This window comes from Poecile atricapillus, unplaced genomic scaffold (genome assembly GCF_030490865.1).
Source record: "Poecile atricapillus isolate bPoeAtr1 unplaced genomic scaffold, bPoeAtr1.hap1 scaffold_351, whole genome shotgun sequence".
In the NCBI taxonomy this organism is placed as follows: domain Eukaryota; kingdom Metazoa; phylum Chordata; class Aves; order Passeriformes; family Paridae; genus Poecile; species Poecile atricapillus.
In genome coordinates, this window is record NW_026709148.1 from 525 (window position 1) to 24,429 (window position 23,905).

Sequence of the window (23,905 nt, forward strand, 5' to 3'; positions counted from 1 at the left end):
AAAATGGGGATCAGGACCCCCAAAATGGGCATTGGGACCCCAAAATGGGGATCAGGACCCCCAAAATGGGGATCAGGACCCCCAAAATGGGCACTGGGACCCCCAAAATGGGGATCAGGACCCCCAAAATGGGCATTGGGACCCCCAAAATGGGCACCGGGACCCCCAAAATGGGCATTGGGACCCCCAAAATGGGGATCAGGACCCCCAAAATGGGCACTGGGACCCCCAAAATGGGCATTGGGACCCCCAAAATGGGGATCAGGACCCCCAAAATGGGCATTGGGACCCCAAAATGGGCATTGGGACCCCCAAAATGGGCACTGGGACCCCCAAAATGGGCATTGGGACCCCCAAATGGGGATCAGGACCCCCAAAATGGGCACTGGGACCCCCCTGAACCTCCCAGGAGCTCTGCAAGGTCCCCCTGTCCCCCTTGAGACCCCCCAGATGTCCCCAAACACCCCCAAGGTGTCCCCAAAACCCCCCCAGGAGCCCCCAGGACCCCCCAGATGTCCCCAAACACCCCCCAGATATCCCCAAACACCCCCCCAGGAGCCCCCAGGACCCCCAGAGCCCCCAGCCCCACCTGCAGCACGGCGCGGGCGCGGCGCAGCCCCTGCACGGCGCGGTGATACTGGGGCAGGTCTGCCATGTCCCCACTGTCCCCATCTGTCCCCTCGGTGTCCCCAGAGCCCCCCAGACCCCCCAGACCCCCCCAGACCCCCCCAGGACCCCCCCAGACCCCCCCAGGACCCCCAGAGCCCCCAGCCCCACCTGCAGCACGGCGCGGGCGCGGCGCAGCCCCTGCACGGCGCGGTGATACTGGGGCAGGTCTGCCATGTCCCCACTGTCCCCATCTGTCCCCTCGGGGTCACCCAGAGCGGCCAGAGCCTCCTGCAGGGCGGCCACGCGACGAGTCTGGGCCTGGGGGGGACATGGGGGGGTCACAGGGGGTCACAGAGGTCACAGGGGGGTCACAGGGGGGTCACAGGGGTCACAGAGCGGCCACGCGGCGACTCTGGGCCTGGGGGGGACATGGGGGGGTCACAGGGGGGTCACAGGGGTGGTCACAGGGGTCACAGGGGTCACAGGGGGTCACAGGGGGTCACAGGGGGGTCACAGGGGGTCACACGGGGGTCACAGGGGGTCACAGAGGTCACAGGGGGGTCACAGGGGGGTCTGAGCCTGGGGGTGTCCCCAGTGTCCCCCCAACCCCCAAAAGGGTGTCCCCCACCCCCTCAGGGGTGTCCCCCACACCCCTGGGGGTGTCCCCAGAGCCCCCCAACCCCTCATTGGGGTGTCTCCCACCCCTCAGGGGTGTCCCCCAGAGCGCCCCAGCCCCCAGGGGTGTCCCCAGAGCCCCCCAGCCCCTCACTGGGGTGTCCCCCAGCCCTCAGGGGTGTCCCCAGTGTCCCCCAACCCCTCATTGGGGTGTCCCCAGAGCCCCCCCAGCCCTCAGGGGTGTCCCCAGTGTCCCCAACCCCTCATTGGGGTGTCCCCAGTGTCCCCCAACCCCCCTGGGGGTGTCCCCAGAGCCCCCCAGCCCTCATTGGGGTGTCCCCCAGCCCTCAGGGGTGTCCCCAGAGCCCCCCAACCCCTTATTGGGGTGTCCCCCAACCCCTCAGGGGTGTCCCCAGTGTCCCCCAACCCCCCTGGGGGTGTCCCCAGAGCCCCCCAGCCCCTCATTGGGGTGTCCCCCAGCCCTCAGGGGTGTCCCCAGAGCCCCCCAGCCCCCCTGGGGGTGTCCCCAGTGTCCCCCAGCCCTCAGGGGTGTCCCCAGAGCCCCCCAGCCCCTCACTGGGGTGTCCCCCCACCCCCCAGGGGTGTCCCCAGTGTCCCCCAGCCCCTCATTGGGGTGTCCCCAGAGCCCCCCAGCCCTCATTGGGGTGTCCCCCAGCCCTCAGGGGTGTCCCCAGTGTCCCCCAGCCCTCATTGGGGTGTCCCCAGAGCCCCCCAGCCCTCATTGGGGTGTCCCCAGAGCCCCCCAGCCCTCATTGGGGTGTCCCCCAGCCCTCAGGGGTGTCCCCAGAGCCCCCCAGCCCCTCATTGGGGTGTCCCCAGAGCCCCCCAACCCCTGGGGGTGTCCCCAGAGCCCCCCAGCCCTCAGGGGTGTCCCCAGAGCCCCCCAACCCCTCATTGGGGTGTCCCCAGTGTCCCCAGCCCCTCATTGGGGTGTCCCCAGAGCCCCCCACCCCCCAGGGGTGTCCCCAGAGCCCCCCACCCCTCACTGGGGTGTCCCCCAGCCCTCAGGGGTGTCCCCAGTGTCCCCCAGCCCCTCATTGGGGTGTCCCCAGAGCCCCCCAACCCCTCATTGGGGTGTCCCCAGTGTCCCCCACCCCCTGGGGGTGTCCCCAGAGCCCCCCAGCCCTCAGGGGTGTCCCCAGTGTCCCCCACCCCTCAGGGGTGTCCCCAACCCCTCATTGGGGTGTCCCCAGTGTCCCCCACCCCTCAGGGGTGTCCCCAGTGTCCCCCAGCCCCTCATTGGGGTGTCCCCAGTGTCCCCAACCCCTCATTGGGGTGTCCCCAGAGCCCCCCAGCCCCTCAGGGGTGTCCCTGGAGCCCCCCAACCCCTCATTGGGGTGTCCCCAGTGTCCCCCACCCCCTGGGGGTGTCCCCAGAGCCCCCCCAACCCCTCAGGGGTGTCCCCAGAGCCCCCCACCCCTCATTAGGGTGTCCCCCAGCCCTCAGGGGTGTCCCCAGTGTCCCCCACCCCTCAGGGGTGTCCCCAGTGTCCCCCAGCCCTCATTGGGGTGTCCCCCACCCCTCAGGGGTGTCCCCAGAGCCCCCCACCCCCCAGGGGTGTCCCCAGAGCCCCCCAGCCCTCATTGGGGTGGTCCCCAGAGCCCCCCAGCCCGTCCCCCAGCGCTGACCGTGGCGTCGCGGCGCAGCGGGAACTCGGCGAAGCTGCGGCGCATGAGGTCGTGGGGGCGCAGGGCGGGGGCGCGGAGCAGCAGCAGAATCATGGGGTACGTCAGGCGGAACCGCGACTGCAGCGGGGACGGACGGCCCTGGGACGGGGGACAGGAGAGGGGACACGTGGGGACAGGAGAGGGGACAGGAGAGCAGCAGCAGAATCATGGGGTACGTCAGGCGGAACCGCGACTGCAGCGGGGACGGACGGCCCTGGGACGGGGACAGGAGAGGGGACATGTGGGGACATGTGGGGACAGGAGAGGGGACAGGAGAGGGGACACGTGGGGACAGGAGAGGGGACACGTGGGAACACGTGGGGACACGTGGGGACAGGAGAGGGGACACGTGGGGACAGGAGAGGAGACACGTGGGGACACGGTGGGGACACGTGGGGACAGGAGAGGGGACACGTGGGGACATGTGGGGACAGGAGAGGGGACAGGAGAGGGGACACGTGGGGACATGTGGGGACAGGAGAGGGGACACGTGGGGACAGGAGAGGGGACACGTGGGGACAGGAGAGGGGACACTGTGGGGACAGGAGAGGGGACACGGTGGGACAGGAGCAGTGACACGGTGGGGACAGGAGAGGGGACACGGTGGGGACATGGCGGTGACACTGTGGGGACACGGTGGGAACATGGCGGTGACACTGTGGGGACACAGCGGTGACACTGTGGGGACACACTGGGGACACAGCGGTGACACCGTGGGGACACGGTGGGAACATGGCGGTGACACTGTGGGGACACAGCGGTGACACTGTGGGGACACAGTGGGAACATGGCGGTGACACTGTGGGGACACACTGGGAACACGGCAGTGACACCGCGGGGACACACGCCAGGCACTGACCAGCATCATGCGGTGCAGATCCGACAGCTCGGGCACGGCTCCCTTGCAGAGGATGATGACGGTGCCGGTGGCGTCCAGCCCGCGGCGGCCGGCGCGCCCCGACATCTGCGTGTACTCGCCTGTGGGGACGCAGAGCCGCCGGCGTCTTCTCCTCACGGATCCTCCCGCTCTTCCCCTCACGGCTCCTGCCCTTCCTCCCCTCACCTTTCCCGTCGCTTTTCCCCCTGCTTTCCCCTCGTGTTTGCTGCTCTTTCTCCCTCAGATTTTCCGCCTTTTTGCTCTCTCATTTCCCACCATTTTTCCCCTCACGTTTTCCCGCTCTTTTCTCCCCTCAGGATTCCCGCTCTTTTCTCCCCTCACGTTTTCCCGCTCTTTTCTCCCCTCAGGATTCCCGCTCTTTTCTCCCCTCACGTTTTCCCGCCCTTTTCTCCCCTCACATTTTCCCCCATTTTCCCCTCACGTTTCCCACTCTTTCCACCCTCACATTTCCTGCCCTCTCCTGCTTGTGTTTCTGCTCTTTTTCCCTCACGTTTCTGCCCTTTTTCCCTCACGTTTCTGCTCTTTTTTCCCCTCACCTTTCCCGTCGCTTTTCCCGATGCTTTCCCCTCGTGTTTGCTGCTCTTTCTCCCTCAGATTTTCCGCCTTTTTGCTCTCTCATTTCCCACCATTTTCCCCCTCACGTTTTCCCGCTCTTTTCTCCCCTCAGGATTCCCGCTCTTTTCTCCCCTCACGTTTTCCCCCATTTTCCCCTCACATTTCCCACTCTTTCCACCCTAACATTTCTTGCCCTTTTCCTCTCACGTTTCTGCCCTTTTTCCCTCATGTTTCTGCTCCTTTTTCCCCACACCTTTCCCGTTGCTTTTCCCGCTGCTTTCCCCTCGTGTTTGCTGCTCTTTCTCCCTCAGATTTTCCGCCTTTTTGCTCTCTCATTTCCCACCATTTCTCCCCTCACGTTTTCCCGCTCTTTTCTCCCCTCACATTTTCCCCCATTTTCTCCCCGTTTCCCCATTTTCTCCCCTCACATTTTCCCCCATTTTCCCCTCACCTTTCCCACTCTTTCCACCCTCACATTTCTTGCCCTTTTTCCCTCACGTTTCTGCCCTTTTTCCCTCACGTTTCTGCTCCTTTTTCCCCTCACGATTCCTGTCACTTTTCCCGATGCTTTCCCCTCGTGTTTGTTGCTCTTTCTCCCTCAGATTTTCTGCTTTTTTGCTCTCTCATTTCCCACCATTTTTCCCCTCACGTTTTCCCGCTCTTTTCTCCCCTCACGTTTTCCCACTCTTTTCTCCCCTCACATTTTCCCCCATTTTCTCCCCGTTTCCCCATTTTCTCCCCTCACGTTTTCCCCCATTTTCCCCTCACCTTTCCCACTCTTTCCACCCTCACATTTCCTGCCCTCTCCTGCTCGTGTTTCTGCCCTTTTTCCCTCACGTTTCTGCTCCTTTTTCCCCTCACGATTCCTGTCACTTTTCCTGATGCTTTCCCCTTGTGTTTGCTGTTCTTTCTCCCTCACATTTTCTGCCTTTTTACCCTCTCGTTTCCCCTCTCTTTTCCCCTCAGGATTCCCGCTCTTTTCTCCCCTCACGTTTTCCCCCCATTTTCTCCCCTCACGTTTTCCCTCACGATTGCAACTCTCCTCCCTCCATTTCTCCTCTTTCCTCCCGTTTCTCCTCACTCTTTCCTCCCCTATTTCTACATTTTCCCAATCGCCTTTTCCCCCATTTTCCCTCTCAGCTTTCTCCCATTTTCCCCTCAGCTTTCTCCCATTTTCCCCTCAGCTTTCTCCCCTTTTCCCCTCAGCTTTCTCCCATTTTCCCCTCAGCTTTCTCCCATTTTCCCTCTCCGCTTTCCCCCATTTTCCCCTCAGCTTTCTCCCATTTTCCCTCTCCGCTTTCTCCCATTTTCTCTCTCAGCTTTCTCCCATTTTCCCTCTCCGCTTTCTCCCATTTTCCCTCTCCGCTTTCCCCCATTTCCCCTCTCAGCTTTCCCCCATTTTCCCTCTCCGCTTTCCGCCCGTTTCCCCCTCACGTTTCTGCTCTTTTCTCCCCTCAGGATTCCCGCTCTTTTCTCCCTTCACGTTTTCCTCCATTTTCTCCCCGTTTCCCCATTTTCTCCCCTCACATTTTCCCCCATTTTCCCCTCACATTTTCCTGTTCTTTTTCTCCCCTCACGTTTTCCCCCCATTTTCTCCCCTCACGTTTTCCCGCTCTTTTCTCCCCTCACGTTTTCCCGCCCTTTTTCTCCCCTCACGTTTCCCCTCACGATTGCACCTCTCCTCCCTCCATTTCTCCCCATCTTTTCTCCCATTTCTCCTCACTCTTTCCTTCCCTATTTCTACATTTTCTCAACCTGCTTTCTCCTGTTTTCCCTACCCACTTTCTCCCATTTTCCCCTCAGCTTTCTCCCATTTCCCCTCAGCTTTCTCCCATTTTCCCTCTCCGCTTTCCCCCATTTCCCCCTCACGTTCCCACCCGCTCTCCCCCCAGCCCCACATCCAGCCCCTCACCGGGCAGGAGATCCCGGAAGCCATTCCCGTCGTGTTTGCGGATGGAGTCGAAGACGACGGTCCTGGCCGGCATGTTCACCCCCATGGCGAAGGTCTCGGTGGCAAACAGCACCTGGGCCAGGCGTGGGGCAGCCATGGGGTGGGATCCCCGTGCCCCACAGCCGGCTGTGCCGTTTTTCCCCGCTCACCTTCACCAGCCCCTGGCTGAAGAGCATCTCCACCACCTCCTTGAGCAGCGGCAGGACCCCGCCGTGGTGGACGCCGATGCCGCGCTGCAGCAGCTCCGACAGCTGCAGCACCTGCGGGGAGGAACGCGCTGGATCCCCTCCTCCAGGTACCAACCCTTCCTGTTTTACCCCAAAATTGTCCTCCTTGTCCCCCTCACACCCCAAAATCGCCCTCCCCATCCCCTCATGCCCCAAAATTGTCCTCCCTGTCCCTGTGGGACCCCAAAATCGCCCTCCCACACCCCAAAATCGCCCTCCCCATCCCCTCATGCCCCAAAATTGCCCTCCCCATCCCCTCACACCCCAAAATCGCCTTCCCACACCCCAAAATCGCCCTCCCCAGGCCCTCACACCCCAGAATTGTGCTCCCCACACCCCAAAATCGCCCTCCCACACCCCAAAATCGCCCTCCTTGTTCCCCTCACACCCCAAAATCGCCCTCCCACACCCCAAAATCACCTTCCCACACCCCAAAATCACCCTCCCACACCCCAAAATCGCCCTCCCACACCCCAAAATCACCTTCCCACACCCCAAAATCACCCTCCCTGTCCTCGAGGGAACCCCAAAATCGCCTTCCCTGTCCTCCCACACCCCAAAATCGCCTTCCCACACCCCAAAATCACCCTCCCACACCCCAAAATCTCCCTCCCGGTGCCCTCACACCCCAAAATCTCCCTCCCGGTGCCCTCACACCCCAAAATCACCTTCCCACACCCCAAAATCACCCTCCCTGTACCCTCACACCCCAAGATCGCCCTCCCGCACCCCAAAATCATCCTCCCACACCCCAAAATCGCCCTCCCACACCCCAAAATTGCCCTCCCTGTCCCTGTGGGACCCCAAAATCACCCTCCCACAACCCAGAATCACCTTCCCACACCCCAAAATTGCCCTCCCACACCCCAAAATCGCCCTCCCACGCCCCAGAATCTCCCTCCCAGTGCCCTCACACCCCAAAATCGCCCTCCTTGTTCCCCTCACACCCCAAAATCACCTTCCCACACCCCAAAATCACCCTCCTTGTTCCCCTCACACCCCAAAATCGTCCTCCCACACCCCAAAATCACCCTCCCGGTGCCCTCACACCCCAAAATCACCCTCCCACACCCCAAAATCGTCCTCCCATGCCCCAAAATCACCATCCCTGTCCTCGAGGGAACCCCAAAATCGCCTTCCCTGTACCCTCACACCCCAAAATCGCCGTCCCCACACCCCAAAATCACCTTCCCAAACCCCAAAATCGCCCTCCTTGTTCCCCTCACACCCCAAAATCACCCTCACACACCCCAAAATCGTCCTCCCATGCCCCAAAATCACCATCTCTGTCCTCGAGGGAACCCCAAAATCGCCTTCCCTGTCCTCCCACACCCCAAACTCTCCCTCCCACACCCCAAAATCACCCTCCCTGTACCCTCACACCCCAAAATCGCCCTCCCACACCCCAAAATCACCCTCCTTGTTCCCCTCACACCCCAAAATCACCGTCCCACACCCCAAAATCGCCCTCCCACACCCCAAACTCTCCCTCCCACGCCCCAAACTCTCCCTCCTCATCCTCACGGGGCCCCACCTGTGGCAGGCGCCGGTCGGAGCCGCGCAGCCGGGCCAGGCAGCGCGTCAGGAAGAGCCGGACCTGGGCGCGCTCGGCGCCGCTCAGCAGCTCCAGGGAGCCCAGGGCGGCCGCCTGCTCCTCGCAGCGGCCACGGGAGAAGGTGAAGGTGACGGCCGGGAGCAGCTCCCGCTCACGGAGGGTCTGCAGGAGGGACAGCCAGACCCCGCGCTCCTGGGGGGGGAGAACAGGGTGAGGGGGACCCCCAAAACAGCCCCCAGACCCACAAACTGACCCATGGGACCCCAAAACTGCCCCCAGCCCCATGGAGGGTCTGCAGGAGGGACAGCCACACCCCACGCTCCTGGGGGGGAGAGAAGGGTCAGGGGGACCCCCAAACTGCCCCATGGGACCCCAAAACAGCCCCCAGCCCCATGGAGGGTCTGCAGGAGGGACAGCCACACCCCGCGCTCCTGGGGGGGAGAACAGGGTGAGGGGGACCCCCAAACTGCCCCATGGGACCCACAAACAGCCCCCAGCCCCATGGAGGGTCTGCAGGAGGGACAGCCAGACACCACGCTCCTGGGGGGAGAGAAGGGTGAGGGGGACCCCCAAAACAGCCCCCAGACCCATGGGACCCCCAAAACAGCCCCCAGACCCACAAACTGCCCCATGGGACCCCAAAACTGCCCCCAGACCCCCAAACTGCCCCATGGGACCCACAAACTGCCCCCAGCCCCATGGAGGGTCTGCAGGAGGGACAGCCAGACACCACGCTCCTGGGGGGAGAACAGGGTGAGGGGGACCCCCAAAACAGCCCCCAGACCCCCAAACTGCCCCATGGGACCCACAAACTGACCCCAGTCCCATGGGACCCCCAAACTGCCCCATGGGACCCCCAAAACAGCCCCCAGACCCCCAAACTGACCCATGGGACCCCAACACAGCCCCATGGAGGGTCTGCAGGAGGGACAGCCACACCCCGCGCTCCTGGGGGGGAGAACAGGGTCAGGGGGACCCCCAAACTGCCCCATGGGACCCACAAACTGACCCCAGTCCCATGGGACCCCCAAACTGCCCCATGGGACCCCAAAACAGCCCCCAGCCCCATGGAGGGTCTGCAGGAGGGACAGCCACACCCCACACTCCTGGGGGGAGAGAAGGGTCAGTGGGACCCCCAAACTGCCCCATGGGACCCACAAACTGCCCTCAGACCCATGGGACCCCCAAACTGACCCATGGGACCCACAAACTGACCCATGGGACCCACAAACTGCCCCCAGACCCACAAACTGCCCCATGGGACCCCAAAACAGCCCCCAGACCCATGGAGGGTCTGCAGGAGGGACAGCCACACCCCACGCTCCTGGGGGGGGAGAACAGGGTCAGGGGGACCCCCAAACTGCCCCATGGGACCCCCAAACTGCCCCATGGAGGGTCTGCAGGAGGGACAGCCACACCCCACGCTCCTGGGGGGGGAGAGAAGGGTGAGGGGGACCCCCAAACTGACCCATGGGACCCACAAACTGCCCCATGGGACCCCAAACTGACCCCAGAGCCACAAACTGCCCCATGGGACCCACAAACTGCCCCATGGGACCCACAAACTGACCCCAGACCCACAAACTGCCCCATGGGACCCACAAACTGACCCATGGGACCCACAAACTGACCCCAGCCCCATGGGACCCCCAAACTGACCCATGGGACCCACAAACTGCCCCAAACAGCCCCATGGAGGGTCTGCAGGAGGGACAGCCACACCCTGCGCTCCTGGGGGGGAGAACAGGGTCAGTGGGACCCCCAAAACAGCCCCCAGACCCCCAAACTGACCCATGGGACCCACAAACTGCCCCCAGACCCCCAAACTGACCCATGGGACCCACAAACTGCCCCATGGGACCCCCAAACAGCCCCCAGACCCACAAACAGCCCCATGGAGGGTCTGCAGGAGGGACAGCCACACCCCACGCTCCTGGGGGGAGAGAAGGGTGAGGGGGACCCCCAAACTGACCCATGGGACCCACAAACTGCCCCCAGACCCCCAAACTGCCCCATGGAGGGTCTGCAGGAGGGACAGCCAGACCCCGCGCTCCTGGGGGGAGAGAACAGGGTGAGGGGGACCCCCAAACTGCCCCATGGGACCCCAAAACAGCCCCCAGACCCATGGAGGGTCTGCAGGAGGGACAGCCAGACCCCGCGCTCCTGGGGGGAGAGAACAGGGTCAGGGGGACCCCCAAACTGACCCATGGGACCCACAAACTGACCCCAGACCCACAAACTGACCCATGGGACCCCAAAACAGCCCCCAGACCCATGGAGGGTCTGCAGCAGGGACAGCCACACCCCACGCTCCTGGGGGGAGAACAGGGTGAGGGGGACCCCCAAACTGACCCATGGGACCCACAAACTGCCCCCAGACCCATGGGACCCACAAACAGCCCCATGGGACCCCCAAACTGACACCAGACCCACAAACTGCCCCATGGGACCCACAAACTGCCCCCAGACCCACAAACTGCCCCATGGGACCCACAAACTGCCCCCAGACCCATGGGACCCCCAGTACCCATCCAGAACTCAGGGTTTGGGGTCAGTGGGACCCCCTGGGACCCCCAGTACCTGCCCAGGGTTGGGGGTTTGGGGTCACTGGGACCCCCAAGCAGCCCCTCAGGACCCCCTGGGACCCCCTGGGACCCCCTGGGACCCCCAGTACCTGCCCAGGGTTGGGGGTTTGGGGTCAATGGGACCCCCTGGGACCCCCTGGGACCCCCAGTACCTGCCCAGGGTTGGGGGCTCCCATGGTGGGCTGCCGTGCCCCGAAGCTCTGCGCGTGTTTGCTGCTCTGCTCCTTCTTGGCCTCCACCGCCGCGTAGTACCTGGGACAGGGAGGGGCAGAGTTGGGTCAGGTTTGGGGCAGGTTTGGGGCAGAATTGGGTCAGAATTAGGTCAGAATTGGGGCAGAATTGGGACAGAATTGGGCAGGATTTGGGACAGGTTTGGGTCAGGTTTTGGGTCAGGTTTGGGGCAGGTTTGGGGTCAGGTTTGGGGTCAGGTTTGGGGCAGAATTGGGTCAGATTTAGGCAGAGATTCTGGGTCTGATTTGGGTCAGGTTTTGGGTCAGAATTGGGGCAGAATTGGGGCAGAATTGGGTCAGGTTTGGGGCAGGTTTTGGGGTCAGGTTTGGGTCAGGTTTGGGGGCAGGTTTTGGAACAGGTTTTGGGGCAGATTTAGGCAGATTTTGGGCAGGATTTGGGTCAGGTTTGGGTCAGAATTGGTTCAGAATTGGGTCAGGTTTGGGTCAGGTTTGGGGCAGGTTTGGGGCAGGTTTTGGGTCAGGTTTGGGTCAGAATTGGGTCAGGTTTGGGTCAGAATTGGGGCAGGTTTGGGTCAGGTTTGGGTCAGGTTTGGGGCAGGTTTGGGGCAGGTTTTGGGTCAGGTTTGGGTCAGAATTGGGTCAGGTTTGGGGGCAGGTATGGGGGCAGGTTTTGGAACAGGTTTTGGGGCAGATTTAGGCAGATTTTGGGTCAGGTTTGCGGCAGGTTTTGGGTCAGGTTTTGGGGCAGGTTTGGGGTCAGGTTTTGGGTCAGGTTTGGGGTCAGGTTTGGGGGCAGGTTTGGGGCAGAATTTGGGTCAGGTTTTGGGTCAGAATTGGGTCAGATTTGGGTCAGATTTTGGGGCAGAATTGGGTCTGATTTGGGGCAGAATTGGGGCAGAATTGGGGCAGAATTGGGGCAGAATTGGGTCAGAATCGGGCAGGTTTGGGTCAGGTTTGGGTCAGATTTGGGTCAGGTTTGGGTCAGATTTAGGCAGAGATTTTGGGGCAGATTTGGGTCAGGTTTTGGGGCAGGATTTGGGGTCAGTTTTGGGTCAGATTTGGGTCAGATTTAGGCAGTTTCAGCTCAGATTTGTATCAGGTTTTGGGGTCAGATTTTGGGTCAGATTCAGGCAGTTTCAGCTCAGATCTGTGTCAGGTTTTGGGGTCAGATTTTGGGTCAGTTTCAGGTCAGGTTTGTGTCAGGTTTTGGGTCACATTTAGGCAGGATTTGGGTCAGATTCAGGCAGTTTCAGCTCAGATTTGGGTCAGGTTTTGGGGTCAGATTTTGGGACAGATTCAGGCAGTTTCAGCTCAGATTTGTATCAGGTTTCAGGTCAGGTTTTTGGGTCACATTCAGGCAGTTTCAGGTCAGATTTGGGTCAGGTTTTGGGGTCAGATTTTGGGTCAGATTTAGGCAGTTTCAGGTCAGATTTGGGTCAGATTTTGGGTCAGATTCAGGCACTTTCAGCTCAGATTTGGGTCAGGTTTTGGGGTCAGATTTTGGGTCAGATTTAGGCAGTTTCAGCTCAGATTTGGGTCAGGTTTTGGGTCACATTTAGGCAGGATTTGTGTCAGATTTAAGCAGTTTCAGCACAGATTTGGGTCAGGTTTTGGGGTCAGATTTTGGGTCAGATTCAGGCAGTTTCAGCTCAGACCTGTATCAGGTTTTGGGGTCAGATTTTGGGTCAGTTTCAGCTCAGATTTGTGTCAGGTTTTGGGGTCAGATTTTGGGTCAGATTTAGGCAGTTTCAGCTCAGATCTGTATCAGGTTTTGGGTCAGGTTTTTGGGTCAGATTCAGGCAGTTTCAGGTCAGATTTGGGTCAGGTTTGTGTCAGGTTTTGGGTCACATTTAGGCAGGATTTGGGTCAGATTTAGGCAGTTTCAGCTCAGATTTGTATCAGATTTTGGTCAGGTTTTTGGGTCAGATTCAGGCAGTCTCAGCTCAGATTTTGGTCAGGTTTTTGGGTCACATTCAGGCAGTTTCAGGTCAGGTTTTGGGTCAGATTTTGGGTCAGATTTAGGCAGTTTCAGCACAGATTTGGGTCAGGTTTTGGGGTCAGATTTTGGGTCAGTTTCAGGTCAGATTTAGGTCAGGTTTTGGGGTCAGATTTTGGGTCAGATTCAGGTCAGGTTTGTGTCAGGTTTTGGGTCACATTTAGGCAGGATTTGGGTCACATTCAGGCAGTTTCAGCTCAGATTTGGGTCAGGTTTTGTATCAGGTTTTTGGGTCAGATTCAGGCAGTTTCAGGTCAGATTTTGGGTCAGTTTCAGGTCAGGTTTGTGTCAGGTTTTGGGTCACATTTAGGCAGGATTTGGGTCAGATTCAGGCAGTTTCAGGTCAGATTTTGGGTCAGATTCAGGCAGTTTCAGGTCAGATTTTGGGGTCAGATTCAGGCAGTTTCAGGTCAGATTTTGGGTCAGATTCAGGCAGTTTCAGGTCAGATTTGGGTCAGATTCAGGCAGTTTCAGCTCAGATCTGTGTCAGGTTTTGGGGTCTCACCCCTGGGTGCTGAAGGCCCCCCCTGGGCCCAGCAGCTGGAACAGCTGGTGCCGGTTCCGGGCGCTGTTCCCGGTGAACAGGAAATGCTCCAGCGGCACCGGGCGGCGCGGGGTGCTCAGAACACGGACACAGCGACGCTTGGTGCGACTGACGGGGTGAGAGACACCCTGAGAGACCCCCAGGGACCCCCAAAACCTCCCAGGGGACCCCCAAAACCCCCAAAACTTCCCCAGGGACCCCCAAAACCCCCTCAGAGATCCCCAAAATGCTCCAGCGGCACCACGGGTGCTCAGAACACGGACACAGCGACGCTTGGTGCGACTGACGGGGTGAGAGACACCCTGAGAGACCCCCAGGGACCCCCAAAACCTCCCCAGGGACCCCCAGAGCACCCCAGGACCCCCAAAGCCCCCCAGGACCCCCCAAACCCCCCTGAGAACCCCCAAAAACCCCTCAGAGATCACTAAAGCCCCTCCAAGATCCCCCAAAGCCCCCAGATCCCCCCCATGTCCCTCTCAGAGACCCCCAAAGACTCTCAGGACCCCCCCAAAGCCCCCCAAGGACCCCCAAAGCCCCCCCAGAACCCCTCAAAGCCCCCTGAGAACCCCCCCAAATTCCTCCAAGACCCCCCAAACCCCCCTGAGAATCCCCCAAAGGGCCCCAGGAACCCCCAAACCCCCAAGATCCCCCCCATGTCCCTCTCAGAGACCCCCAAAGATCCTCAGGACCCCCCAAAGCCCCCCAAGGACCCCCAAAGCCCCCTGAGAAGCCCCCAAACCCCCTGAGGGACCCCCCAAAATCCCCTGAGAACCCCCCAAAACCCCCTGAGAACCCCTCAAAGCCCCCCAGGACCCCCCAAAGCCCCCCCAGGATCCCCAAACCCCTGAGAAGCCCCCAAAATCCTCCTGAGGATGCCCCAAAACCCCCCAGGACCTTTCAAAGCCCCCCCAAAGCCCCCCCAAATATCCCCAGGACCCCCTAAACTCCCCTAAGACCCCCCCAAACCCCCCGGGGACCCCCCAAAGCCCCCCCAGGACCCCTCAGGACCCCCCCAAAGCCCCCCCAGGACCCCTCAGGACCCCCCAAAGCCCCCCCAGGACCCCCCCAAACCCCCTCAGGACCCCCCCAAACCCCCTGAGGACCCCCAAAATCCCCCGAGAACCCCCCAAAATCCCCTGAGAACCCCCCCAAAGCCCTCTCAGGACACCCCAAACTCCTCCAAGACCCCCTCAAACCCCCTCAGGATCCCCCAAACCCCCCGGGGATCCCCCCAAAGCTCCCCCAGGACCCCTCAGGACCCCCCAAAGCCCCCTCAGGACCCCCCAAAGCCCCCCAGGACCCCCCAAACCCCCTCAGGACCCCCCAGGACCCCCCAAAGCTCCCCCAGGACACCTCAGGACCCCCCAAAGCCCCCCCAGGACCCCCCCAAAAGCCCCCCCAGGCCGTACCCGACCCACTGGGCGAACTCGAGGGCGTTGGGGGACGGTGGCGCTGAGCAGCACCAGCTTCACGTGCTCGGGCAGCAGGATCAGCACCTCCTCCCACACCACACCCCCTCTGGGGGGCACGGGGGGGTCAGGGGGACCCCAAAACACCCCAAAACACCCCAAAACACCCCAAAACCCCCCAAAACACCCCTGGGAACCCCCAAAACACCCCAGAACCCACCCAGGAACCCCCAAAACCCCCCCGGGAACCCCCCAGCACCTCCTCCCACACCACACCCCTCTGGGGGGCACGGGGGGGTCAGGGGGGACCCCAAAACACCCCAAAACACCCCCAGGAACCCCCAAAACCCCCCAACCCCCCAGAACCCCCAGGAAACCCCCCCCAACACCCCCACCCCCAAAACACCCCCAGGAACCCCAAAACACCCAGGAACCCCAAAACACCCCAGGACCCTCAGGAACCCCCAAAACCCCCCCCAGGAACCCCCAAAACCCCCCCAGGAACCCCCCAGCACCTCCTCCCACACCACACCCCGCTGGGGGGCACGGGGGGGTCAGGGGACCCCAAAACCCCCAAAAACACCCCCAGGAACCCCAAAACCCCCAAAAACCCACCCAGGAACCCCCAAACACCCCAGGAACCCCTCAGGAACCCCCCAGCACCTCCTCCCACACCACACCCCTCTGGGGGGCACGGGGGGGTCAGGGGGACCCCCAAAACACCCCAAAACCCCCAAAAACCCCCTCAGGAACCCCCAAAACCCCCAAAAACACCCCCAGGAACCCCCAAAACACCCCCAGGAACCCCCCAGCACCTCCTCCCACACCACACCCCTCTGGGGGGCACGGGTGGGTCAGGGGGACCCCCAAAACACCCCAAAACACCCCAAAAACACCCCCGGGAACCCCCAAAACCCACCCAGGAACACCCAAAACCCCCCAAAACCCCCAAAAACCCACCCAGGAACCCTCTGGGAACCCCCCAGCACCTCCTCCCACACCACACCCCTCTGGGGGGCACGGGGGGGTCAGGGGGACCCCAAAACACCCCAAAACCCATCCAGGAACCCCCAAAACCCCCCAAAACACCCCCAGGAACCCCCAAAACACCTCCAGGAACCCCCCAGCACCTCCTCCCACACCACACCCCTCTGGGGGGCACGGGGGAGTCAGGGGGACCCCAAAACACCCCAAAAACACCCCAAAAATACCCCAAAACACCCCCAGGAACCCCCAAAACCCCCAAAACACCCCCAGGAACCCCCAGAGATCCCCTAAACCACTCCAGGACCCCTCAGAGCCCCCCTGAACCACCCCAGACCCCTCCTAAATCACTTCAGGGACCCCCCAGGGCTCCCCAAAACCACCCCAGGACCCCCCAGGACCCCCAGAACCCCCCAAAGCTCCCCTAAACCAACCGAGGACCCCCCAGACCACCCCTAAACCCCCCCAGGACCCCTCAGAGCCCCCCTAAACCCCCCCAGACCCCTCCTAAATCACTTCAGGACCCCCCAGGGCTCCCCAAAGCCCCCCCCAGGACCCCCCCAGAGCCCCCCAGGACCCCTCAAAACCCCCCCAGGACCCCTCAGAGCCCCCCTAAACCCCCCCAGGACCCCTCAGAGCTCCCCTAAACCACCCCAGACCCCTCCTAAATCACTTCAGCACCCCCCAGGGCTCCCAAAGCCCCCCCAGAGCCCCCCAGAGCCCCCCAGGACCCCCCCAGAGCCCCCCAGGACCCCCCCAGAGCCCCCCAGAGCTCCCCTAAACCCCCCCAGGACCCCCCAGAGCCCCCTAAACCACCCCAGAGCCCCCCCAGAGCCCCCCAGGACCCCTCAAAACCCCCCCAGGACCCCTCAGAGCCCCCCTAAACCCCCCCAGGACCCCCTCCTAAATCACTTCAGGACCCCCCAGAGCCCCCCAAAGCCCCCCCAGGACCCCCAAAGCCCCCCAGAGCCCCCCAGAGCCCCCCTAAACCCCCCCAGACCCCCTCCTAAATCACATCAGGACCCCCCAGGGCTCCCCAAAGCCCCCCCAGAGCCCCCCAAACCCCCCCAGGACCCCCCAGGACCCCTCAGAGCCCCCCCAGGACCCCCCCCAGGACCCTTCAGAGCCCCCCTAAACCACCCCAGACCCCTCCTAAATCACTTCAGGACCCCCCAAAGCCCCCCAGGACCCCCCAAACCCCCCCAGAGCCCCCCAGGACCCCCCAGAGCCCCCCTAAACCCCCCCAGGACCCCCTCAGAACTCCCCTAAACCCCCCCAGGACCCCTCAGAGCCCCCCTAAACCACCCCAGACCCCTCCTAAATCACTTCAGGACCCCCCCAGGGCTCCCCAAAGCCCCCCCAGGACCCCCAAAGCCCCCCCAAAACCCCCCCAGAGCCCCCCCAGAACCCCCCAGAGCTCCCCAAAACCCCCCAGGACCCCCCCAGAGCTCCCCAAAACCAACCGAGGACCACCCAGAGCCCCCCTAAACCACCCCAGACCCCTCCTAAATCACTTCAGGACCCCCCAGAGCTCCCCTAAACCCCCCCAGGACCCCCAGAGCCCCCCAGGACCCCCCAAAGCCCCCCCAGAGCCCCCAGAGCCCCCCCAGGACCCCTCAAAACCCCCCCCAGGACCCCCCCAGAGCCCCCCAGAGCCCCCAGCCCCACCTCATCATCATCATTGACGTAGTGAACCTCGTCGAAGATCCCCCACTCCAGGTCCCGGATGGCGTCGGAGCCGTTGTACAGCATCGACCTGGGGGGGAGCAAATGGGGCTGGGGGGGGGTCCTGGGGGTCCTGAACCCCTCCCCAGGACCCCCCAGGACCCCCCAGGACCCCCAGGATCCCCCTAGGACCCCCCCAAAGCCCCCCCAGGACCCCCTTGGGACCCCTCCCCACCTGAGAATCTCGGTGCCTCATCACCAGACAAACGATCTCAGGTTTGGGACCGGGTTTGGGGTTGGATTTGGGGCCGGGTTTGGGGGGGGTCTTAACCCCCTCCCCATCCCCCCAGGACCCCCCAAAAGCCCCCAGGACCCCCCAAAGCCCCCAGGACACCCCAAAAGCCCCTCCAGGACCCCTCCCCATCTCAGAATCTCGGTGCTCATCACCAGACAAACGATCTCAGGTTTGGGATTGAGTTTGGGACCGGGTTTGGGTTGGGTTTGGGGGGTCCTGACCCCCTCAGAGCCCCCCCAAGACCCCCAAAAGCCCCCAGGACCCCCTTGGGACCCCTCCCCACCTGAGGATCTCAGTGGTCATCACCCAGCAAACAACCTCAAGTTTGGGACCGGGTTTGGGGTTGGATTAGACCCCCCAAAGCCCCCCAGGACCCCTCGGGACCCCTCCCCCACCTGAGGATCTCGGTGCTCATCACCAGACAAACGATCTCAGGTTTGGGATTGAGTTTAGGGCCGGGTTTGGGGTTGGGTTTGGGGGGTCCTGACCCCCTCCCCATCCCCCGAGGAACCCCAAAAGCCCCCCCAGGACCCCCAAAAGCCCCCCAGGACCCCCTAAAGCCCTCAGGACCCCTTGGGACCCCTCCCCACCTGAGGATCTCGTGCTCATCACCAGACACACAGCCTCAGGTTTGGGACTGGGTTTGGGGTCATGTTTGGGGATGTTCTGGGGGGTCCTGACCCCCTCAAAGGACCCCCAAAAGCCCCCAGGACCACCCAGGACCCCTCAGGACCCCCCCAAAGCCCCCCCAGGACCCCTCCCCACCTGAGGATCTCGGTGGTCATCACCAGACACGCGGCCTCGGGGCTCAGGGCCAGGTTTGGGGTTGGATTTGGGGCTGGGTTTGGGGGGTCCTGACCCCCTCCCCATCCCCCCAGGACCCCCCAGGACCCCCAAAGCCCCCCAGGACCCCCAAAAGCCCTCCAGGACCCCTTGGGACCCCTCCCCACCTGACGATCTCGGTGCTCATCACCAGACAGGCGGCCTTGGGGCTCAGGGCCGGCTTTGGGGTTGGATTTGGGGCCGGGTTTGGGGGGGTCCTGGGGGTCCTGACCCCCTCCCCATCCCCCCAGGACCCCCCAGAGCCCCCCAGGACCCCCTGGACCCTCCAGAACCCCCCAGGACCCCCCAGCATCCTCGGGACCCCTCCCCACCTCAGGATCTCGGTGCTCATCACCAAGCAAACGACCTCAGGTTTGGGATTGAGTTTGGGGCTAGATTTGGGGCTGGGTTTGGGGGGGTCCTGACCCCTCCCCATCCCCCCAGGACCCCCCAAAGCCCCCCCAGGACCCCTTGGGACCCCTCCCCACCTGAGGATCTCGGTGGTCATCACCAGACACGCGGCCTCGGGGCTCAGGGCCAGGTTTGGGGTTGGATTTGGGGATGTTCTGGGGGGGTCCTGACCCCCTCAAAGGCCCCCCAAAGCCCCCCAGGACCCCCAAAAGCCCCCCAGGACCCCTAAAAGCCCCCCAGGACCCCTCAGGACCCCTCCCCACCTGAGGATCTCGGTGCTCATCACCAGACAAACGATCTCAGGTTTGGGATTGAGTTTGGGGCCGGGTTTGGGGGGGTCCTGGGGGTCCTGACCCCCTCCCCATCCCCCCAGGACCCCCCAAAGCCCCCCAGGACCCCCAAAAGCCCCCAGGACCCCTCCCCACCTGAGGATCTCGGTGCTCATCACCAGACAGGCGGCCTTGGGGCTCAGGGCCAGGTTTGGGGCTGGATTTGGGGATGTTCCGGGGGGGTCCTGACCCCCTCCCCATCCCCCCAGGACCCCCAAAAGCCCCCAGGACTCCTTGGGACCCCTCCCCACCTGAGGATCTCGGTGCTCATCACCAGGCAGGCGACCTCAGGTTTGGGGCCGGGTTTGGGGTTGAATTTGGGGCCGGGTTTGGGGGGGTCTTAACCCCCTCCCCATCCCCCCAGGACCCCCAAAAGCCCCCCCAGGACCCCCCAAAGCCCCCCAGGACCCCTCGGGACCCCTCCCCACCTGAGGATCTCGGTGCTCATCACCAGACACGCGGCCTCGGGGCTCAGGGCCGGGTTTGGGGTTGGATTTGGGGCTGGGTTTGGGGGGTCCTGACCCCCTCCCCATCCCCCCAGGACCCCCAAAAGCCCCCCAGGACCCCCCAAAGCCCCCCAGGACCCCCCAGGACCCCTCCCCACCTGAGGATCTCGGTGCTCATCACCAGACAAACGATCTCAGGTTTGGGATTGAGTTTGGGGTTGGGTTTGGGGTTGGGTTTGGGGGGTCCTGACCCCCTCCCCATCCCCTCAGGACCCCCCAAAGCCCCCAGGACCCCCAAAAGCCCCCCCAGGACCCCTTGGGACCCCTCCCCACCTGAGGATCTCAGTGCTCATCACCAGACACGCGGCCTCGGGGCTCAGGGCCGGGTTTGGGGTTGGGTTTGGGGGGTCTTAACCCCCTCCCCATCCCCCTAGGACCCCCAAAAGCCCCCCCAGGATCCCCCTAGGATCCCCAGGACCCCCCCAAAGCCCTCCCAGGACCCCCCAAGACCCCCAGGACCCCTCCCCACCTGAGGATCTCGGTGCTCATCACCAGACAACGATCTCAGGTTTGGGATTGAGTTTGGGGCCGGTTTGGGGCTGGGTTTGGGGGGTCCTGACCCCCTCCCCATCCCCCCAGGACCCCCAAAAGCCCCCCAGGACCCCCAAAAGCCCCTCGGGACCCCTCCCCACCTGAGGATCTCGGTGGTCATCACCAGGCACGTGGCCTCGGGCCGCAGCTGCACGTCCCCCGTCAGCAGCCCCACGTCCCCGAAGGTGTCGCGGAAATCCCGAAACTTCTGGTTGGACAAAGCCTTGATGGGAGAGGTGTAGATGGACCTGGGGGGGACACGGGGGGGTCACCCCAAAAAACTGGGGGTCACCCCAAAAAAACTGCGGGGGCTTTGGGGTCCCCTCAACGGTTTTGGGGTCCCTGGGGCAGTTTTGGGGTCCCTGGGGCAGTTTTAGGGTCCCCCAAAACAGTTTTAGGGACCCCCAGAGCAGTTTTGGGGTCCCCCTGGTGCAGTTTTGGGGTCTCACTGGGTCCCCCAGAACAGTTTTAGGGACCCCCAGAGCAGTTTTAGGGACCCCCAAAACAGTTATAGGGACCCCCAGAACACTTTTAGGGTTCCCCAGAACAGTTTTAGGGTCCTCCAGAGCAGTTTTGGGATCCCCTGGTGCAGTTTTGGGGTCTCACCGGGTTCCCAGAGCAGTTTCAGGGACTCCTGGGGTGGTTTTGGGGTCCCTGGTGCAGTTTTGGGGTCCCCCAGACCCATTTTGGGGTCCCCCAGACCCATTTTGGGGTCCCCCAGCCCATTTTGGGGTCTCACCGTGTCATGTGGCGCCGGGCCAGCCCCATGGCGTACTCGGCCACCGCGGTTTTGGGGTCTCACCAGGTCCCCCAGCCCAATTTTGGGGTCCCCAGACCCATTTTGGGGTCCCTGGTGCAGTTTTGGGGTCCCCCAGACCGATTTTGGGGTCCCCCAGCCCCATTTTGGGGTCTCACCGTGTCATGTGGCGCCGGGCCAGCCCCATGGCGTACTCGGCCACCGCGGTTTTGGGGTCTCACCAGGTCCCCCAGCCCAATTTTGGGGTCCCCAGACCCATTTTGGGTCCCTCAGAGCAGTTTTAGGGTCCCCCATGGCAGTTTCAGGGTCCCTGGGGCAGTTTCTGGCACCCCTGGTGCAGTTTCTGGGGTCCCCAGGGAGTTTTAGGGACCCCCAGCCCAATTTTGGGGCCCCCCAGCCCAATTTTGGGGTCCCCCAGACCCATTTTGGGGTCCCCCAGCCCCATTTTGGGGTCTCACCGTGTCATGTGGCGCCGGGCCAGCGCGATGGCGTACTCGGCCACCGCGGTTTTGGGGTCCCTGGGGCAGATTTGGGGGTCCCCAGCCCAATTTTGGGGGTCCCCAGCCCAATTTTGGGGTCCCCGAGGCTGATTTTGGGGTCCCCCAGGGCAGTTTTGGGGTCTCACCGTGTCATGTGGCGCCGGGCCAGCGCGATGGCATACTCGGCCACTGCGGTTTTGGGGTCTCTGGGGCAGTTTTGGGGTCCCCCAGGCCAATTTTGGGGACCCCCAGCCCAATTTTGGGGTCCCCCCAGACCCATTTTGGGGGTCCCCAGGCTGGTTTTGGGGTCTCACCAGGTCCCCTGGTGCAGTTCTGGGGTCCCCAGGGTAGTTTTAGGGACCCCCAGCCCAACTTTAGGGACCTCCAGCCCAATTTTGGGACCCCTCAGCCCAATTTTGGGGTCCCTGGTGCAGTTTTAGGGACCCCCCAGACCCATTTTGGGACCCCCCCAGCCCAATTTTGGGACCCCCCAGCCCAATTTTGGGGTCCCCCAGACCATTTTGGGGTCCCCAGACCCATTTTGGGGTCTCACCAGGTCCCCTGGTGCAGTTTCTGGGGTTCCCAGGGTAGTTTTAGGGACCCCCAGCCCCAACTTTAGGGACCCCCAGCCCAACTTTGGGGTCCCCCAGCCCAATTTTGGGGTCCCCAGACCGATTTTGGGACCCCCCAGCCCAATTTTGGGGTCCCCAGACCGATTTTGGGGTCCCCCAGAACCATTTTGGGGTCCCTGGGGCAGTTTTGGGGTCTCACCCGTGTCATGTGGCGCCGGGCCAGCCCCATGGCGTACTCGGCCACCGCGGTTTTGGGGTCTCACCAGGTCCCCCAGCCCAATTTTGGGGTCCCCAGATCAATTTTGGGTCCCCCAGAGCAGTTTTGGGGTCCCCAGGCTGGTTTTGGGGTCTCACCAGGTCCCCTGGTGCAGTTCTGGGGTCCCCAGGGGAGTTTTAGGGACCCCCAGCCCAACTTTAGGGACCCCCAGCCCAATTTTGGACCCCTCAGTCCAATTTTGGGGTCCCTGGGGCAGTTTTAGGGACCCCCAGCCCAATTTTGGGGTCCCCCAGCCCCATTTTGGGGTCCCCAGCCCGATTTTGGGGTCCCTCAAAGCAGTTTTAGGGTCCCCCATGGCAGTTTCAGGGTCCCTGGGGCAGTTTCTGGCACCCCTGGTGCAGTTCTGGGGTCCCAGGGGAGTTTTAGGGACCCTGAGGGCAGTTTTGGGGTCTCTGGGGCAGTTTTGGGGGTCCCCAGCCCCATTTTGGGGTCCCCCAGAACCCATTTTGGGGTCCCCAGGCTGGTTTTGGGGTCTCACCAGGTCCCCTGGTGCAGTTCTGGGGTCCCAGGGTAGTTTTAGGGACCCCCAGCCCAACTTTAGGGACCCCCAGCCCAATTTTGGGGTCCCCCAGCCCAATTTTGGGACCCCCAGCCCAATTTTGGGGTCCCCAGCCCAATTTTGGGACCCCCCAGCCCAATTTTGGGACCCCCCAGCCCAATTTTGGGGACCCCCAGCCCAATTTTGGGGACCCCAGACCCATTTTGGGGTCCCCCAGACCCATTTTGGGACCCCCCAGCCCAATTTTAGGGACCCCCAGCCCCATTTTGGGGTCCTCCAGCCAATTTTGGGGTCCCCCAGCCCATTTTGGGGTCCCCAGACCGATTTTGGGGTCCCCCAGACCCATTTTGGGGTCCCCCAGGGCAGTTTTGGGGTCTCACCGTGTCATGTGGCGCCGGGCCAGCGCGATGGCGTACTCGGCCACCGCGGTTTTGCCGGCCGAGGTGTGAGCGGCCACCAGCAGCGAGTGACCGCTTCCAGGCACAGCGCCGCGCGCTGCTGGAACGGATCCGGCTTGAACGGCCACTGAGGGGGCAAAAATGGGTCTGGGGGTCACTCTGAGCACCCCAAAAACCCCAAAAACCCCCCCAAAAACCACCCCAAAAACCCCAAAAAACCCCCAAAACCACCCCAAAATCCCCCAGCAGTGACCGCGCTCCAGGCACAGCGCCGCGCGCTGCTGGAACGGATCCGGCTTGAACGGCCACTGAGGGGGCAAAAATGGGTCTGGGGGTCACTCTGAGCACCCCAAAAACCCCAAAAACCCCAAAAACATCCAAAAATCCCAAAAACCCCAAAAACCCCAAAACCACCCCAAAATTCCCCAGCAGTGACCGCGCTCCAGGCACAGCGCCGCGCGCTGCTGGAACGGATCCGGCTTGAACGGCCACTGAGGAGGGGGAAATGGGTCTGGGGGTCACTCTGAGCACCCCAAAAACCCCCAAAAACCCCCCAA

At 62.8% G+C, this 23,905-nt stretch overlaps 1 protein-coding gene across 1 annotated transcript; it reads right to left on the reverse strand.

Moving 5' to 3' along the window:
• Window positions 1-777: 777 nt before the first annotated feature.
• LOC131574492 (superkiller complex protein 2-like) lies at window positions 778-23,452 on the reverse strand (the record flags this gene model as incomplete). Its single annotated transcript, XM_058828963.1, is given in 13 exon segments — window positions 778-927; window positions 2,874-3,011; window positions 3,772-3,890; window positions 6,278-6,389; window positions 6,466-6,576; window positions 8,078-8,290; window positions 10,836-10,935; window positions 13,376-13,522; window positions 14,824-14,855; window positions 14,857-14,936; window positions 17,484-17,563; window positions 20,468-20,614; window positions 23,331-23,452. Coding segments are annotated over 13 exon segments (1,551 nt in total), but the record flags the coding sequence as incomplete, so codon positions are not given.
• Window positions 23,453-23,905: the final 453 nt, after the last annotated feature.